This window comes from Cyclopterus lumpus, chromosome 13 (genome assembly GCF_009769545.1).
Source record: "Cyclopterus lumpus isolate fCycLum1 chromosome 13, fCycLum1.pri, whole genome shotgun sequence".
NCBI classification, from domain to species: domain Eukaryota; kingdom Metazoa; phylum Chordata; class Actinopteri; order Perciformes; family Cyclopteridae; genus Cyclopterus; species Cyclopterus lumpus.
Genome location: NC_046978.1, coordinates 1,062,694 through 1,081,980, shown reverse-complemented (window position 1 = coordinate 1,081,980; position 19,287 = coordinate 1,062,694). Strand labels below are relative to the sequence as shown.

The window sequence follows — 19,287 nt, the reverse complement described above, 5'->3', positions numbered from 1 at the left end:
TCATTGTCAGGTCACTCATAATTTAGCCTCAACTGGAATAACAGATTACACACCGGACAACCAATCACCAACCCAACCCGTCTCACTGTCCGATTTTAAACATTACTGCAGTGCGATGCCAGGTTGGTTTACTGGTTCATGTTTAGGTTGTCGTGTGACATGAATCTTGGTGCAGTGTGACACCAGATTACTGTGGGATGTTTGATGGTCAAATCTCACCAGCACACATCAGATCTATAGTATTACATCCATCTAAATTATAATGGCCTCTTAACACGTATCCTCATTTTTCTGGCTGCACTTTACTACATTTTCCTCCCAGAATTAAAGACATATGAATTGCAAACTTCATGTTGGAAGTTTTCATCTTGGTAAATGGTTAAAATACCCAACCTTTGCACTTGCACCTATGGTACTTGTTCAATGCCGCAAAGATTCCTAATTACTCCTGTTACAGTGAAGATTGTTTCAAGCATATACACCAAAAGCCTATGCATTGCATCCAAAATCATACAGCTCTGTCCCACTTAAACTGTGCATTGTTCCATGTCATCACAGTCTGGGGTGCTAAGCTAACCTTGTTTACCCGAGTATACAGGCTAGGGAAACTAACTAAATATAGATACCGAGACGGCCCTGGAACCGTTTCAAAGATTAGAGCGATTACCAAGAAGGCTGAATGATGATTTTTCCACAGCTGGTTCTGACAAAGTCTGGGATCCACGTAGATAGAATGCCTTGTTGTTGTAAATATGAGCACACACCCCAATGGCCCATCTACAGTTGAACAGCTTCCATTGCCCATGCTGACCATTTGTAACGGACACATAATTTAGTACACTAAAAGACAGCCATAGGGTGCAATCCTACATTGTCTCTGTCTTTATAGCAGTTAGAGGCACAGCTAAGGAGCACAAGAACCAAGATGCTTTAATAATGGATGGGCTGGAGGGTGAGGATGCAGAAGTGACACAGAGAGAGAGCGGGATTGGAGGAACAGTGTGAGTGCCAGGGTCGCAGAATCAAGGAATGGCAAACTGGACCACTAGTTCTTCTTTAGCATCCACTTTGATTTGAGAAATTGCACTGTAAGCATAAGCTGCTATCTTGGACACCTGCGAAGAAAGTAGAAGAGTTCATGTTGAGTGAGCAAAATCAATCAAATTCCCAATTTACACAGTAAAACAAGACTATACCGCTGTGTATGACCAACTGAATGTCTTTTCAATTAGGTGGACAAAAATAATGACAGAAATGCATTTGATATCTCTAAGCTCTATTTTCAGCCACACATTTAGTACCAGCCTCACACACTCCAATACCACATAGCTACACATGCTGCCTCCAAGTATCTCTCTGAAGTTATATGTAGCCAACAAAAGCAACGCATGATCAGAAGGAATGTGGTTGCTGGAAACACATCTTCCATGTGTGCTAGTGTATGATTACCTGCTGAACATCCGAGTATGGCACCAGGTCACTCGCAAGCACTTGGTGGGGCTGGCTGGTGAGGGAGGGGAGCGCGAGGGACTTCTTCTGGGGCAGACTGTTGCTCAACACAGCCAGCTTTGTACTGAGACAAAACACAAGCTTAAAGTTTAAAACACAGTTTGTCACCATGACTGTTCAGCCTCATTGCTGTGTCCTGAGAACCTGCAGTTTAATCTCTGCACCTGTATTTTAGAGTAAACATAGCCATTTGGTAGAACTCTAGCAAGTAGGTGTCATTGTATCTGAGGTTTAAAAAGGTAAGGTTCAAGCAAATAGGTCCATGTTGTTGCAATTTCTTTTTTTGAATCACTTATATTGATAACGATCTTCAGATGAGACCCACACCTTTTCCATACCCTTACACAGACAACAAAACTGCACCAGCCTTCCACAATAAACATTACGCAACTGCTCACACACATACCTGTATTGCCGAGCTTTGTCCATGTATTCATGCTGCTCCATCATGACAGAGTCAGCTGCTGACACATCAATGATGTTCCTGACAGAGGAGATGACATGAATTACTGCTTTAATATCAGGAACCACGTGCGTGAATCTGGCTCATCTATGGATGCATGTCTTACTGTGCTGTCTTGGTGAGGATGGATGTAAGGAGGGCCTGTTCATCCGTCCTTGCTGAGGGAACACTCGTAGTGATCCAGTCGGTCCCATTTGGGGGTTTGCTGACAGGGTTTGGGTGGGGGATCAGCGGTTTACGTTCATCAGGGTCCTAGAACAGGTCGATCAAAATGGGATTAAGAGATTTAAAAAACAAAAAAGGTTTTCAGCTCATGACAATACAACAAATGATGTTACAGTTGTGTAGTTGCATCAGCTCAACAACAACACATAGCAATGAATAAGTCAACAACCCAATACTTGCGGTAACATATATTGTTACACTCCTCCTTGCAGACTTGCACTAAACTCAGGTTTGCCATTCTTACACCCACCAGAACACATAAGGTGGAAGCATGAACAAATTCACACTGCTCTGAACAGGACTCATTTAATTTGAGTTTGTCTTTATGGGTGATCTGACAAATAAGACACAAATTAAATTTTCAGACAATACACATTATTCGTGAAGTGGCCAGATATGTATTTCTACTGTAACTCTTTGTGTATGACGATAAACTGCATAAGAGGGAAGATATTCTGTATCAAGGAAGAACTGACTAATTTCCGGAAACTAAAAATGGCTATGGTCATATGACTTAAGAGACATCAAGACCACGGTATTCAGAACATCAATCACTGCCTGTTTATGTTACAATTGAATATTTAGTAGTTTACTAGTAATTCGTTTAACGTAAATAAGCCACAATGTCCTGCCGATCGTAAAAGTGACTGTCTATAAATTGACTTATGTAACGTTTCTTTGCCTTCAGATCAGTCCGACTCGTCTTATCTCGGATCACCGTTTCCCATCAAAGTGTGAACTTCACAGCCTGCCTCAGGTCAGGCCTTTACCCGAAGGCTTTAACTAGCAAGCTAAAGCTGCTTCTGAGCAGTCATAACACTTTAACGATTTACAAAAAGACCCCTTGCTGAGCTTTTCACACATTACTAAAATGCATACGTTTATAAAACATGGATACAATGAGAAAAAATCATGGTACTTAATATAAAATATCATATTTATCGGTTTCAGCCGGCCAGCGGCTCGCTAGCTACCTGCTCTGTGGTCTCGTTCTCGCTGCTGTAACAGCAACCCATGTCCGCGTCCGAGGGGCGAAACTACACAACCCCGGCTTCCCTGTTCTCCAGTCAGAAACGGGCCGTATTTATCTTCTCCAACAATCATAAACCGTTTCTCCTGCTTGGTTCACTTATGCTCCATGTAACGGTGGGAAGCTACTGTCAACAGCAGCTCCTCGGACGAGGCTATCACATGACAGTAGCTCTGGTGCAACAACACAGCGACCACTTCCGGTATATGAGAGGCAGCTGCGGAGTCCGTCACGTGAGGGGGATTTTAAAACGTGAGTTATGTAAAAGAAACACTTTTAAAAAACACATTACATCGTTAGGAGCAGTGCAATAAACATATAACACTGCCCGCATTAAAGCTGTAGGAATATTGTGCAAAGCAATATAATTTGCTTCCTAAAAAATATATATTTTAAATAACGTGGGCAGTACTGATTTGTCAATATGTGTTAGTACTTTGAGAGAATCATACTATAACAGCATGTTTGTAGTTTGCATTGTTCTCCTGCAGTGCATATTTCTGAATTAAATTGTGTTTAAGTTTACAAACTAACCAAACATATTATTTCAACATGGAAGTGGATGGAAGTCTGGTTCAGACGTGGCTATTCTATTGTGTGCAGTGTAATCATTGGGAACTCGATGTGGGTAAATAACAGGTTAATTCAGCCATGCTTGTGTTATTGATGCAACAACCTGCACATGTTTTGGTATCATATTAGTGATGCTCAATCTAGTTGCTGTCTAACCTCCATATTATTTAATGATCTTGAAATAAACATAAAATACATTCCTTACTCTGCAAAACCGCAAGCTCCAGTTGTACATGCGATTTGCAGTATTATTAGTATTAGTATATTGCCGATTCCAACTGCCCAAGCAGTGCCTTTTCTCTATTTTCATGAGAAGATGGTAGCAAATGTAGTGAAACACAAATGTGTATCTAGTTCTAGCTGTCTAAATTCCTAATATGCTGAGCACAATCAAAAAGACAGCAGCAGGAGAAGGGAACAGGACAAGGCATGTTGGTGCACACAAAGAAGTCACCCTGGAAAAAGATGAAAGGGTCTCTCACACCCTCTGGCTAATTATGATGACAGAGTACATATGCATTGCTTCTCTAACACGTAGCAGTTACATTTTATTTCCAGTACCGAATTCCACAATAATGACCATGTTTTTCAAATCTCTTCATGCACCAATTCAGCTTTCTATTCTCACTGCTTATAGACATGCTCCTGCATTATTATCAAACAAACAGAAGCACGTTTACAGTAAACTGTATATAGTCTGGTTTATTAACATCTCTTCAATTAAATGTGTCTTCATTTTAAAGTCTGGTTTCACACATTTAAGTCCTGTGGCCTTCAATAAAAACATACTATAAGATTTGTTTCTAATTGTTGTGTAATCTCTTGTTTATATTGTTATTGGGCTTTATCGTTTCAGTTGCCTTGAGTACCTTTTAAAGCGCTACACAAATACAATGTATCATTATTATTATGATGTTACTTCACTGCATCGGCTTACTTTCTCTGTCGCTCACATATATTGTGGTTTACAACACGAATCCCCAAAGTAAGGAAACAAACAGTATGCAGAGTGACACTGTTGAATGTGGAGGTAGGCACCAGTCCGATGGGGTGGGATGTTGACTGGGAGGCGCCTGCCCTCTCATTAACCCCCCGTTTCCTGCACACCTCTTTTGTTTACACCTACATGCCGGTCAAGTCCAGGCAGAAGAGCAGCCGAACTGCAGACCTCACGCTGTTCTCGTCGGAACACAATGTTTTTTTCCGCGCTCGGCTTCATGTTGCTGTTTGGAGTTTGCCAGGCCTTTGACACAGCGGCTCCTGCCCAGCTCGGGCCGCCGCCGCCCGGGTTCAGTTCCTCGGTCCGCTCGGTGTGTAAACCCATCCCGAGCACCCTGTCTCTGTGCCACGGGATCGGCTACAGGCACATGCGGATCCCCAACTTACTCGGCCACGACACGCTGAGGGAGGCCCAGCAGCAGTCGGCGGCCTGGCTGCCCCTCATCTCCAAGCTGTGCCACCGGGACACCAAGAAGTTCCTGTGCTCGCTCTTCGCTCCGGTGTGTCTGCCGGAGCTCAGCGGGCCGGTCAGCCCCTGCAGGGGCCTGTGCGAGGTGGTACGGGACGGCTGCGTGCCCGTGATGAGCGCGTTCGGGTTCCCCTGGCCGGAGATGTTCAACTGCACCCGGTTCCCGCGTAGGACCCAGCTCTGTATCCCGGAAACCGGAGAGCAGGAGGGGCAGACGCCGGAGGAGGCCGGGCACGAGGAGGCGCTGAAAGGTCAGTGGTCTGTTTAACCGACCCGCTTTAAAGCGCCGTTGACTTATCATCACACCATATGAGGATCGTAGTCTACGCTTACAGTTCAACTCTGCTGCTTTTCAATCAACTGTCTCCTCGAAATATGTTAGATTAATAGCTCATGAACACATTTATTTATGTATATATATATATATTTGTGCCTGGAGTATACCTTTTTAGTAGGACCATTTACAAGATTTAAGTATTATTTAAATCACTATTATTAGCCCTATAAATTACTTTCCCTGCTGCATTCCCTTTCTCCAATGCTCTCCGAGTGCACTATACCACAGGATATAGCCTAATATTATCTCTATGTTATTATGTACTCTCATTTTAGCACAATGCACAAATTAGAATCTGACCGATATCAGCATGCCGATATCATTAGCCAATAGCTTGTTACAAACATATCAGTATCAGCACTTATTTCTGAACAAAAACAAATCTATGTTTAAGAAAAGTTAGGAAAGTGTCTCCATTATATAGTTTGTCTAGTTTTTCAACCGTAAAGTCTCCCGCTTCATATCTTGGTCACTAAGATAAGTCCTAAATAATAACATTTCAGAAATCCTCATTTATGTTAATGCATTCATAGTTTCTCAATATTAAATGTTTTACTCCTTAATATTGATATTAGCATCACTATCTGCAGTTGGCAATAATGTGTGCTTTAGTACAAAAACTAATAACAGTATCTATATGTATAAAAAAAAAAGTATATTTCTTTATTTCCAAATTTGATTTTAAACGGTTCGTCTGTTTCTTGGACTACTGTAACAACTGAAATGGCCCTACTGAATATATGTGAAGTTTTATTTCCCCCAACTGTATCTAAAAGTGGTTTTGAATACCTTGATCCCGGAGTTTCTGCTCAAAGACAACAGTCTCACCACCGTAATGATTTTTTTTTACATCCCCACGGCAGACGCTCGCAGTCATCTAATCCCCTCTCTTTCAACCCCCCAGGGAGTGTCATCTGTGATGCCTGCAGTCTGGCTGCTGAAGGAGAAACTGACATCCAGGAGAACTTCTGCCACAGTCCTTATGGTGAGAACAAACTGGTGTAGGATGTAAGGATGTAAGCTACACAAAACACAATTGTTTTATTTTGAGAATGGAGCAGAACACAGTACAACCCTCTGTAATATAACTCCAATTAAAAAAGAAACAGGCCACAGAACAGATGATCTAATCATGGAGATAAAGAGCTTGTTTTACAATGCGTCTGAAATGGCACCTGTTAACTAGCATGCTGTCTCTGTTTCAGCGTTTAAGATGCGTCTGGGCAGTGTGTCGATGGTGGGAGGGGACCGTCAGCTCGTGCCTACGGCCCGCAGCCGCATCCTGAGGTGGGCAGGGGGAGGGGCGGAGAGGGCAGAGGGGATTGGAGGCGCAATGGCCCACAGCGCTTTGTGGCTGCAAGAAGGAAGCACCTGCACGTGTCTTGGCTTAGACCCTGCAGAGACAAACCAAGACAGGGGGACAGAGGAACAGATGGATATAAGACGAGCAAAAGAAGGAGGAAAGGGGGGGAAAGGTGTCCAGAGTGGATGGTATCTTGCCCTGGCTCAGGCTGAAGAGGGAAGGCTGGTGCTGACTCGACTGGTGAGGTGGACCAGAGGGGACAAAGAGCTAAAGAAGTTCATCAGAGCTCTCCTGAAACAGTCTTGTCCAGAGCTGTAGACAAGGGAGTTATCAACCATCGCAGTCCTGCCCCACGGACGCTGCTTGGTGGTGGTACGCAGTGTGTAACTGTGTGCTGCTAATTGTTACATCATTGAATAATGAACAGTTAACAAATAGTTCCCAATTTACACTGAATAATTCACTTGAGTAATGATTGTTTGATACAATGTAAATTAACCAGATAATCTGAATACTTGCCCCTTTCTTGATGAATTGTTCCTGATTAACTCTGGAAAAAGTGCTCAATAACCAATCAAGTCTTCCTTACATACATACATATTCTTTTCTCTCCTATCAACTAAAGCAGTATCATGAATTACGTTACCATTCAAGTGAAATGGAGCATAGTTTCACTATTAAAAAAGAAAAGAAAAGTGAATACGTCTTAGAGAGCTTGTGTTTCTGTATCATATTATAGTTACCAATTATACAATTATTCAGAAAATGTCCAGCCAGCAGTGATATGGCGTTATCACAAAATGGTGCAAACATGGCTATACATCCAACTGGGGCAATGCTAGTATTTGTGTACATTTGTGTATATAGGAGAGTAAAACCATTTAATCAAAGTACAATTGTTTGGTATTAATTGCAGGGTTTAGACTGATCTCATCACAAGTTTTCTCTTGATATATTTGGGTTGAAGCAGTGTAATTGTTGTTATTCCTGTAATGATAAAAAAAAATTCTTATACTACCTATCATTTTATACACATGAACATACACCATAATAAATAGCCCTGTGAGTTTTATATTGCCTTGTATTTCACCATTTTATTTCACAGCAGCTTACGTTGTTGAGACATCACATGTTTGGAGTCGCATCAAAAGAGAAGCACTGAAAGGAAAGGAAGGAAATATGAGGTGAATAATAAATCATTTAGATCTTGTTTGGTCTCTTTGCATTATATTACATAACATAACTACTGTATTCGGTTGATTTTTTTTCATTTAAACAAACTAATAAAGATAATGCAACGATTTAGTTACATTAGATGACACTCCACTCCACTTTTTTTGGGCGCGTTTGTGTTTTCTTGACTTTTCCATCATGACTCAGTAACGAAAGAAATGTGATGCCACACAGACTTACACCTGTTGCTGTTAACTTGATATATCAAATGTCTCACACTGCCTCTCTGTGTCTCACTGTCTCTGCTCTTATACACAGTATCGCTATAATAAAACAGAACAAAAAGCAGGCTGTGGGTCTTATTTAAAATGACAACAACTGGTGTTTAACTGCGAGTTAAAGAGTTATTGATGTTACCGTTAACCGCCCGTCTGTTGGAAATAATTACAGGACGTGTACTGTCAAGCACGTGATACTTAAATTATTCACACCTCCAGGTCTCTTACCTTTCTTGCACCCACGCACACACTTTCCTCTTTGTCACCGGTGCTGCTGCTCTGCGCTCTGCGTTTGAGTAAACAGGTGAGTTTTTTTTCTTTCTTCGAAAGAGATTTGATTCAATCACTTTGTTATAGCATCTGTTCTGTGTGGTGCCGAAAGCCTGTGAAGTCTACGGTTACCTCGGGCAGTAGAAACAGCGAGAGAGGCAACAACTTTCTCTCACATCTTCCACAGGACTAAAGCATGAAAGATCCTTCCTGTGTATATCTTATTTTGCATAATTCAAAACAAGGAGTTTGTCTAAAAAATGTGTTCAGTCTATTTGGAATGTCGCCATTTCCGGAAAAGATCATTTAATTAAAACAATTGTCAGTGTTGATTCAGTCCCATAAGTGCTTTACCTTTTCTTCTTCCTGTGCATTAATTAGAGACCCTTTGTTAGTCGTGACTAATTGATGGCTTTGATCATTTAACACATGGAACATTACAGAGCCTTGATACCACAGAAAGAGTTGTAGAGTCACAATTCAGAATGACAGCTGCTATGAGCCTGATAATTGCGAAACTTAACAAACTCAAGTATGAGGATTTGGATGAACGATCTTGCAGCACTAATGGAAGATTGAATGATGTTTTGGGACGAAATAATGGCACTAAATACTCAGGTTCTTAACTCTTAAAGTTATGCGGTTTACATTTGGCCGAGAGCTGCTAATCTAACACATATTTTAAACATACCTGCTGGTTTATACCTATAACCAAAGGTGTCCTCAGTGTTAGCAAATTCACACTACTTCTTCACACCACTACAGACCAAGTTCGATATCAGAAAGAAAACAAGAAAGACGGCTGCCGATCCTCAGGATCGGCCAGGACCGTTCTCAAAAGAACGTGATCTGAAAACTGCTCCAGACTAGTGCCAACAACGAGATCCACAGTCCGAAAAAGAAGCTAGGCGACCTGGAGAAATGCAAGATACAATCTGAGATTGATAAGTGGAATTTCTGCTGCAGAATCCATGAAGGTGAAGCAAATCAAGCCGTCTGGAGAGGAGTCGAGAGGTCACTGAAAAGATGTTAAAGAATATGCAGGATCTTGAGGTGCTCAAGGAGATGGAGTTCACCGCTGAGAACAAACACAGGCAAGTGACCATCGTAAAACAGATGCAAGACGAACTGGCCAATGAAGAGCTGAGCTGGCAGACTAAAGTCCAACAGCTGAAGGACGACAACAAGGCTCTCGAAGACGTCTGTCTCCAAATGAAAAAGAAGAGGAGAGGGCCTCTTTGAAAAGATGATGTGCAAGATGAAAGACCGAGGTGGAGAAGATGATCAGCAAAATGCAGGCAAAGGAGAAGAAAAAGAAAGAGAAGGAGGACAAGGTGAAAACAAAAACAGGAGAAGGCGGAGACAGGCTTTTTCAGCCAAAAGAACAAAAAGACGTGTGACGGCGAAGGAAAGCTGGACGAGGCTGCAGCTGATTTTCAACATCAGTAGTGACCTCTTCCTACTCCTCGTCCATCCCTACCTCCATCCAACTATTTAGAAATAAAGAATATGAAAATGAACAATAGAATATAATTTTAAAAAGTCTGTCGTTAATTTGTCAAGTCTATATGTAAGTGAAGAGTTGAGCTGGGATTTATAAATGATGTTAAACTTGTAACAAAAGTTGAGTGTTTTTCTATTTTAAGTGACTTTAACGCAGCTGAACATCCGTATCAGAAGGCAACATGGCACTGCGATGATGACTATAATTGTTTGTACTGAAAAATTAGGTGATTTGTTGATAAAGTTGTTCTTTAAATACAGTAAGTCAATGCCATTGTAGGCCATGAATGTAAAGAAACGAGAGTAGTGAGACAGAAGCACAACAGTTTGTCAGTAAGTTTCGGGTACAACATTCATTTAAATATAAATTGACACCTTAAAAAAAACAACACATAATTATAGGTGTCTCATGATTCTACTTGTGTGTTTTTCCTTATACGATCTAGAATGGTGTCTCCTGCTATCGCTCTGGCCTTCATTCCCCTCCTGCTGACAGTTCTTATCAGGTGCCGCTTCTACTTTGTGCTGTTCTATCGGGCGGTCCTGGTTCGCATATGGAAGGACTGCGTAACTGGTCTGAGCCGCGAGGAGCGTACTTACCAGTATGTTCTCACTCACGCCACCCCTGGAGACCCAGACAGCATCCTGGAAGCCTTCGATGTCTGGTGCAGCAAAGTGGAGTTCATCAGCACCATTGGGCCTAAAAAAGGTGAGAGGATAACTTAGCTTACACAACAATGTACCATCTGTCTACAAGAATGATGTGTTTGGTGTGTAGGGAAGATCCTGGACCGGCTGCTGATGGAGCTGAGCCCAATGACGGTGCTGGAGCTGGGTGCCCACTGCGGGTACAGCACAGTGCGGATCGCCCGGTCTCTGCCCCCGGGCGCCCGGATCTACAGTCTCGAGATGGACCAGAGAAATGCTGCCATCGCTGAGAAAATCATCCGCCTGGCGGGGTATGACGATGACACGGTGAGAGAGCAGGGACATGCAAACACTCCATGTACAGTCGGCTTTTTGACAAAAGCCCCAAATTACCATTATTTGTTTTCACATCAATCGAGGACATTTTTATTTTATGTATTGAATATGGAGAGTATTATACCTTTGAGACATTCACAAGGTATGTTCTCCAGGTGGAACTCATTGTAAATCCATCTGATGAGGTGATCCCTCGACTGCGGTCTGACTATGGGTTGGAAAGGCTGGATTTCGTCTTCATGGACCACTGGAAGAAATGTTACCTCCCTGATCTGCAGGTGACTCGAACAAATCATTAGAAAGGACATTTACTTATGCTGCTAAGAAGATGAATATGTACTCAGAGTTTGCAGACACCAGTTTCTCGACACCTAAATAAATATGCTATACTTCCTCTGTGTGTGTTACAGATGCTGGAGGGCTCTGGTCTGCTGGGAAAAGGGTCTGTGATCATGGCCGACAACGTGCTGTTCCCCGGGGCTCCAAAGTTCCTCAGGCACATTCGCAAGAGCGGCCTGTATGAGTGGAAGGTCCACCGGGCCACACTAGAGTACAGCAAAGGCATCAGGGATGGGATGGCTGAGCTGGTGTACCAGGGAATCAAGTAGACTACACTATTAGTCAGATATACATTTTTGGAGTGGCACAGGATGAATGGATGGTGGTATACCCTGTGTTAAAACTGTTTGTAAAGAACATTGTGATGTAAAGTTTAAATTTACATCCATCTAAAAAAATGTGAGCATGTTATTTTGTACTTTTTACACATTATCTCACTTTCAAAATAACTCCCTGCCAGTGCTGGGTGAAAAAGGGAATTATTAATAAAATGTACCAATTCACCAATTAATTTGTCTATCTAATAAAAACAGAAATATGAGGAAATGTCTTTACATACGTGTCTTTACATAACTGCCAGATTTTAACTCATTAAATATGCAACTTAAACTCAATAACATATCACTTTTAGTAAATTCATAATAAATATCCTTTATGTACAAGTTTATTACTGAAGAAAAGGTTGCTCTTTGGATGGGAAATGTAACAATTGACTGAAATTAAAGTGAATTCTGGACGGCATCCCAAATCATACATTTTACACCAAATTCACAAATCTCCTCACTAGACTGATCTCCATGAACCACTCAATCTAATCAACACACACACCTTACTACCATGTTACATTGTATGTTGTTATCAATAAGAAAGTAAAAAATAGAAAAACATAGTGTCATCAAAATTATTTCATTTAATTTAAAAAAAAGTCAAGGCTTCTGTTCATTTCAGTACAAACAACCAAAACCTCGGCAAGCAATCCTTTAAGTATTTGGATGGACATTATGAGTGTCTTCATATTTCAATTGACATTCTTTAAAAAGTAACGGTTGCTTGATCCTTTGACATGGTTAAAAAAAACATAACAATGTATTTCAATAAAGACTGATGAATTGTCTTAATATAATACTATTTTATGAGCGTTTATGAAGGTAACAGAAGATTAGCACCATAGACAACACTATGAAACAGAATGATACTGTATGGTGAAGTATCGGTCAGTCTCCTTTATAGGTAACACATTATTTAGCTGACTGAACTGTTGTTTTTACTCAGTCAGCTGCTTGAAGGCTCTCCGAGAGAAGTGGCACCTGACTGAAGATATGACACGGTCAAAGGTTAAATCAGAACTCACTGGGCTGATGCCTACTGATACCTCTGTGCAGGTGTGTGTCCGACTGGTTACAAAACAGCAAGACCTTGTGTGTCTGTGTGTGTGTGTGTGTGTGTGTGTGTGTGTGTGCGTGTGCGTGTGCGTGTGTGTGTGTGTGTGTCAGGTAGAAGCACTCACAGTGATGTCCAACGACGCCCAAAGCCTTCACAGGCCAACTGCAGTTTGAAACAAGACACTTTGTGCTGGATTCCCTCCCTCTGAAGGACTCATTGATACAAGCTTTGATTCTACTATGTTCTTTTCCTGTTATACAAATAAAACAAATATATCTGTGTAACAGGCAAGAGGGGCAGCAGTCATGTTTTAAGTGGGGAGTAGAAATCCAGTGCCAGACAGCTTGATGGAGAATATAATTGTCATTTGTCTTAAATCATCCATTGGTCTTGGTCTTGATCTGGTCCCTCCATGTCAACCTGACAGAAGGAAAAAGAGACAGATTAAAGACCATGATTGCTCTGCTCGGGAGAATAAAGGCAACAACACTTATTGTAATAAAGAGTAATTTCTGTTAGATATCTACAAAACACAAATCTACAAATCCGAAATTAAAGCACCTCATTGATCTCGCCGTCATCAGGTGACTCGTTGTAGTCATTCATCTCATCCATGTCCTGCATGTCTTCTTCGTCTTCAGAGTCTTCCTCGCTGTCCTCCTCATCCTCGTCATCCTCCTCTTCCTCTTCGTCGTATCCCGCCTGTGCCACAGTAAAGCCAGATGTTCAGGCCCGTAGAGATCACCCCCGCAGCCCCCGCACTGCAGGGGGGGGGGGGGCCTCGCAGTGACAGGGGGCCTCGCATGGCAATTTTTTTTTTTAATCCAACACTAGCCAGTGCACTCGGCCGTATTGCGGCTAAGTGTCGGCTGACTCGGCTGTGTTCCGGCTCGATGCGGCCAAATGTGAGCCACCTTTGGCACATTTCACTGTTGCCGAATAATGTAATAAATAAATAATATTACATTACGTAATAACATTAAGATATCCCTCAAAGTTGTCTCTCTCATATAAAGCTACACAATAAAAAAAAGTATTTTAAACTGGCTTTATAATTTTTAAATAATAGTTGTAAAGGCAATCATAACAGGCAACCACTAGGGCCTCCTGCTACGCGGACTGGTGTTATTGTTGGGCCGCGGTGTATTCTGGGAGAACTACGAGAAAATGAAACGCACATTTAAAAGTGGTGCCCAAAAGCGGCATTCAAAACAGAACATTTCTGAATTAAATGCCAAACTTTCCAAAATTACAAGTCTTTTTCGACCAGCTGGTGAAGGATGCACTCATCTGCCAGAAGAGACAGGTATTGTACTGTTTGCTATAGCTAACATTACCACGTAGCTAACGTTATACTTTGACAGCTGTACTGCTCTGTCTATGTGTTGTGCTTGAAAATACATTAACCTTATTAAACCTATGCTCTCACTACACCCCCTGCGCCCATTATCGGACACGTTTCCTTAATTATCTCCACAACCACATCGTTGTTTAACTTCATTTCACGTTGTCCAACACTGCAACCCTTTTGAGAAGACAACGGCTCTGTACAAAATAATAAAAGTAACCGTTAAGTAAGAAAGGTCATTTTCCAAGCTAAAACTGATCAAAACATATCTCAGAAGCTCCATGTCACAAGAGAGGCTGTCAGGTGTGGCCATCCTTAGCATAGAGAATAAACGTCAGTTTAGATGTAAAGAGCGTGGTTAAAGACTTTGCACACAGATTTGCTAAAAGACGCGCACATGTGTATTCAAATGCAAACCTGTAGAAAGTAGCCTACCGGTGTATCGACTATATGTAGGCATATTTGTTATGTTGTTGTAACATATGTTCTGTTTGAGCTGTTTGATAGGCCCTAGCATATGTTTTTTTTCTGTTGGAATACATTTGTTCTCTGTTTGAGCAGTTTTTTCTGATTGAATAAATTTCCCTCAAAAGAAACGCTTGGGTCCTGTTCGTTTATCTTTGGATAATGACCGCCGGACAATACATTATCCCTTACATATGGGGTGGGGGGGGGGCCCTCTCAGGGTTATTCTGCAGGGGGGCCTCATGTGTTTCCGTTACGGCACTGCAGATGTTACAAATGGAGGGAACCATCTTACCGGGTACAGTACATACTTCGGATGGTGAAACTCTAAAGCAGCATTTTCACTTGTTGATTATATCTCAAAGGCAACACCAGCACATTACCTCAAAAATAGGTTTCCCGATGGGCATAAGGTTGTTGTCTTTCTCTGCAATGCTCTGCAGCTGAGGTAGAGACAGAGAGCACGTATTACAACACGAGTATGAGGAGAGTGAGGGAAAGAGAGAGAGAGAGTTGAACCAGAGGTGTTCACCCAGGTTTGGTGCTGCTGCTCTTGCTGGTGCAGCTCGGTCTCGTCCACGCAGGGTCGGTCGAGGTTGAACCACAGGGACTCCGTTATCCGGGGGAAGAGCGAGGGGAACAGCGTGGACATGTCTGTCACGCGGGGGACAACAACAAACACGGTGTCAATCCAGCAAGCCTTTACACAAATAACAACGCGTTCAAACCTGAGTCTGAAAGAAATGGAGACATAACGTATGTGTCGGACACCAACACAATATAAACCGACACGGGGGCGGTGGCGGGACACGGGAAATTAACGTAACACCTCGTTGACGTACGATCTAAAGTCTTCCTGTTATACGACATTCAAACTCTAAAATGTAAAGTCATCCCTGCTATTCGTCTACGTAAAATACACATTAATATAATATGCCATTATACTCGTAAATCATGGCTAAATTACAGATAGTGTAGCCTAAGTACCTGCCAATCTCTCGCTCCAGCTTTCAAAATCTTTCAAAACATATTTAACCGGAAACCCCTGGTGTTCACCTAACAAAACTTCCGGTGTCCTCTATTCCAGTGTCCCTGCACAATGGTTCCGCCTGGATGGCACCAGTAGAGCCGGGAAACAAAAAATGTACTTTGTATAGTATGTTGATATTGATGTTAATGATCTGTGTGTTTATAGTATTACAACTATTCCCTGATCTTTGCCCCATGAGTACTGATATTCAAATAAACAGCTAGTAAATTACCATATTATTCAAAATTCTGAATTTTATCATGAAGACATTTTCTTTCATTTAAGAACCTGAATATCCATCCATCCATCCATCCATTTTCAATACCGCTTATCCTCATTAGGGTAACCTGAATATCTATTTAATTAATTGTATTGTCAATAAATATAAAAGACAAAAGCTCAAAGCAGGTCTCAAAGTATATGGATTAATTGAAATACAGAACTTCAAACATTAAAACCCTAATTTGTATACCTCATAAATATAATCAAACAGTACATTGACTGGTCTTCTATTAAAAAACAGAAGCTGCTGACACAATCTCTTTTTAAAAAGTTGAATCTGAGGACTTGGAATTTCTGTAACTTCTGGGATTAACACACACAAACACAGCAAATTAACCAGCCACTTTATAGTGCTTGTAATTTGTGAAGTTTTAGTTGAATCAGGAGACCACCAATACAGATGAAGCAAAAAACTTATCTTAACTGCCTACTTTTTCCTCTTATTATTGCCTTCTCAGAGGTCACAATGCCATTTTACACCAAATGTTAATAGCATGTGTGTATGTTAGAAGGATCAGGGTCGACCTTGAGATAAGAAAAACCTTCCTCACAGTAAGATGTAATAAAAATCAGATGATCACATACACACTACCTCTTTCTCATTCCTTCTCTCTATCTCAAACACTCTCACACACATGAGGCACTGACACACTGGCACAGACTTTGGACTTGGAGACATACACACACACAAACGCCCTGGCACAGTGTGTGTTTCTAAATCTTGTTTGGTCTTGAGCAGTGTGTTGGAGGTGACTGGACTGGAGACGCTAATTTGAAGGATCATCCCTGCAGGAAGGAATCATCACAAAACAACAAGGTAACATGAATTTGTTCATTATTGCTTGTATAATTATTCTCACTGGTCTCCAAATAAGTTAGTTATTAGTACCAATACATGTATTTTGGCTTTAGGGTAAGTTTCAAATACTTTTAAAATAAGCCCGAAACTGCAATGTCTTTGTAGTTGCCTGCCCTTTTGATTTTAAGTTTACATCTAGGAGAACTATATAGTATAAACATATAGTTTATTTGGAACAGTATCTTTGCCATGATTAACACATTTTTCCAATTTTCGATAATTTGTCACATAGTAAGAGGGTGATTTTTCAAATGTTTTTTTAAAAAGTTGTTTTACGATAAGAGGTTAAGTAATGCATCAGTATGCACTATGTCAGAACCTGAATAATACATGTTCCAGTAGACTCGGTGGGCCAATGTCCATCACATATTGTGGGAGTTAATTATTTAAGCAATGATGAATTAACCTCATAACCTCCAACACTAATCAAAGATTGAGTTCACACTTAAATACTGAAGGTTTTGTTTGAAACTGTTTCATATGGCTCTGGTATTTGAAAATGAAAAAGGAATAACACATGGCCACCAGATGGTATAAAAGTGACTGAAGTGGCCAGAGTACTGTGCATGTTTCACTTAGATCAGAGGTTACAGTGCACATCAGACGGATTTCAACTTTTGACTGGTTCTGTATGTCTTACCCGTTGATGTAGAGCCATGTGGCTTGTCCTGACCTCGCTACTAGCCCTCTCCAGTGGCGCTCTATCTCTGGACAAACTCAACATGTGTATGGACGCCAAACACCACAAAGTAGACCCCGGCCCTGAGGGACAACTTTACTATCAGGTGATAAACACAGATGTCCACAGACATCAAAGACGAAACAAATCGAATGGGCGGATGCTGGGAGATTCAAATGTTTTCTTCTCATCATAACAATGTTTTTGGTTCAGCAGCATAAAGTGACCCCTTTTTCCTCCTCATCTTTCCAGTGTGCTCCCTGGCGTGAAAATGCATGTTGCACTGCCAACACCAGCACAGAAGCCCACAACGACAACTCCTACCTGTACAACTTCAACTGGAATCACTGTGGCACCTTAAGCCCCCAGTGCAAGAGACATTTCATCCAGGACACTTGCTTCTATGAGTGCTCACCTCACTTGGGACCCTGGATACAACCAGTGTGTATTGTGCTCTCAGTCTCTCTTGTATGTGTGTACTTGCAACACTAGATGGCAGCATAAGATGGGCTTGTCAGGACCATTCATCCACTTACATATACCAATATTAAGTTATCTTTGTAATAAAAAGAGAGCCAGCTAATTAGTCTTTGTAATATGCCCCTAATTTGTGGACACCTTTTATAACTCACCCAACACATCATGGCGTTTTCAAGAGTTTTATTCCAAAAATATCACTTGTGTTCTAAAAATGAAGGCTCATTCACACTCAATTCAATCAAATTATATTTGTGTAGGTGGAACAGAGCTGGCGTAAGGAGCGCATCTTGGATGTGCCTTTGTGTCAGGAGGACTGCCACAGTTGGTGGGAAGACTGCAAGCATGAGTACACCTGCAAGACTAACTGGCACAAGGGATGGGACTGGAGCTCAGGTATGGACACACACACACACAAACACACCTTACCCACAGACCAGTGGTAGACCAGGTAAAGATTTGCTCACATTTTGGTATGTAACCACAAAAAACAAATTCACACATTTGTTTTATACATCTCTCTCTCTCTATCTCTCTCTCTCTCTCTCTCTCTCTCTCTCTGCTACAGGTATTAATAAATGCCCTGCGGGCAGCAAGTGCAGGAAGTGGACCCAAGTTTACCCCACGCCCAAGTCCATGTGTGAGCAAATCTGGTCCAATTCCTACCTTTATACCACCCACTCCAAAACCTCGGGCCGCTGCATGCAGCTCTGGTTCGATGGGCCAAACCCCAACAGGAAGGTAGCTGCGTACTACTTTAACAGCGCACAGCAATACCAAAGCTTTGCCTTGACAGCACTACTTCTCCCGGCTTTTGCATCTTTCTCTGTAATGATGTACTAAAATGATCTTGTATCAGCGCAGAGGAACCAATAGAAATGTTTTTACATGCTCTCCTGCCTCTGTTGCTTTCTTGTCTCCTTTTGACTAGTAAGTTGCAAGTTCAACAATATCATTAACAAAGTAGAAGACGTGTTGCTGTATAATTCTCCAAATGTTATACTTAAATCTGAAACTGGCTCCAGATCTGCCTCAGAATAGTAGTCATCATCAGTTTACCTGATACATCACCACATTTTCTGGTTTATTTAATTCTTTGCAGTTCCTTCTAAGTTTATTCTTCTCTTATTCATTAATTAATCTTTATATCCCTATATCATTTATATTACATCCATTTCATGAACATTGAAAAATGTCGTTGTAGTGTAAATGAATAGCATCAGAGTCAACCTGAAACACTTAACAATGTTGTAAAACTCTTCTTTTTGGAAACAGGAAAGGAGTGTATTGCTTTCTCCATCAGGATAAG

The 19,287-nt window shown here is 41.4% G+C and overlaps 5 protein-coding genes and 1 long non-coding RNA gene across 6 annotated transcripts; 3 read left to right on the top strand and 3 right to left on the bottom strand.

Moving 5' to 3' along the window:
- Nucleotides 1-300: 300 nt before the first annotated feature.
- Nucleotides 301-3,423, bottom strand: lamtor1 (late endosomal/lysosomal adaptor, MAPK and MTOR activator 1). Its single transcript, XM_034548876.1, has 5 exons — nucleotides 3,172-3,423; nucleotides 2,079-2,224; nucleotides 1,916-1,993; nucleotides 1,450-1,573; nucleotides 301-1,115 (listed from the first exon to the last, which is right to left on the bottom strand). The coding sequence occupies exons 1-5, from the start codon at nucleotides 3,211-3,213 to the stop codon at nucleotides 1,023-1,025; spliced, it is 483 nt and encodes a 160-aa protein (XP_034404767.1). The 5' UTR covers nucleotides 3,214-3,423; the 3' UTR covers nucleotides 301-1,022.
- A 1,377-nt stretch (nucleotides 3,424-4,800) lies between these two features.
- On the top strand, nucleotides 4,801-8,410 carry sfrp2l (secreted frizzled-related protein 2 like). Its single transcript, XM_034548535.1, has 3 exons — nucleotides 4,801-5,519; nucleotides 6,510-6,590; nucleotides 6,811-8,410. Exons 1-3 carry the CDS (start codon nucleotides 4,994-4,996, stop codon nucleotides 7,224-7,226), a joined length of 1,023 nt encoding a protein of 340 aa, XP_034404426.1. The 5' UTR covers nucleotides 4,801-4,993; the 3' UTR covers nucleotides 7,227-8,410.
- On the bottom strand, nucleotides 7,973-11,036 carry LOC117741472. The gene is made up of 4 exons (XR_004610735.1): nucleotides 10,925-11,036; nucleotides 10,733-10,832; nucleotides 8,588-8,645; nucleotides 7,973-8,066 (listed from the first exon to the last, which is right to left on the bottom strand). It is a non-coding gene; the product is annotated as an uncharacterized LOC117741472 (long non-coding RNA).
- tomt (transmembrane O-methyltransferase) lies at nucleotides 10,478-11,940 on the top strand. Its single transcript, XM_034548536.1, has 4 exons — nucleotides 10,478-10,841; nucleotides 10,911-11,107; nucleotides 11,272-11,394; nucleotides 11,527-11,940. The coding sequence occupies exons 1-4, from the start codon at nucleotides 10,580-10,582 to the stop codon at nucleotides 11,722-11,724; spliced, it is 780 nt and encodes a 259-aa protein (XP_034404427.1). The 5' UTR covers nucleotides 10,478-10,579; the 3' UTR covers nucleotides 11,725-11,940.
- Nucleotides 11,941-12,342: 402 nt separating this feature from the next.
- Nucleotides 12,343-15,716, bottom strand: anapc15 (anaphase promoting complex subunit 15). Its single transcript, XM_034548537.1, has 5 exons — nucleotides 15,639-15,716; nucleotides 15,184-15,305; nucleotides 15,035-15,094; nucleotides 13,400-13,540; nucleotides 12,343-13,258 (listed from the first exon to the last, which is right to left on the bottom strand). Exons 2-5 carry the CDS (start codon nucleotides 15,301-15,303, stop codon nucleotides 13,211-13,213), a joined length of 369 nt encoding a protein of 122 aa, XP_034404428.1. The 5' UTR covers nucleotides 15,304-15,305; nucleotides 15,639-15,716; the 3' UTR covers nucleotides 12,343-13,210.
- A 979-nt stretch (nucleotides 15,717-16,695) lies between these two features.
- Nucleotides 16,696-18,821, top strand: folr (folate receptor). Its single transcript, XM_034548918.1, has 5 exons — nucleotides 16,696-16,780; nucleotides 17,475-17,607; nucleotides 17,754-17,942; nucleotides 18,239-18,374; nucleotides 18,547-18,821. Exons 2-5 carry the CDS (start codon nucleotides 17,479-17,481, stop codon nucleotides 18,819-18,821), a joined length of 729 nt encoding a protein of 242 aa, XP_034404809.1. The 5' UTR covers nucleotides 16,696-16,780; nucleotides 17,475-17,478.
- The last annotated feature ends 466 nt before the right edge of the window (nucleotides 18,822-19,287 follow it).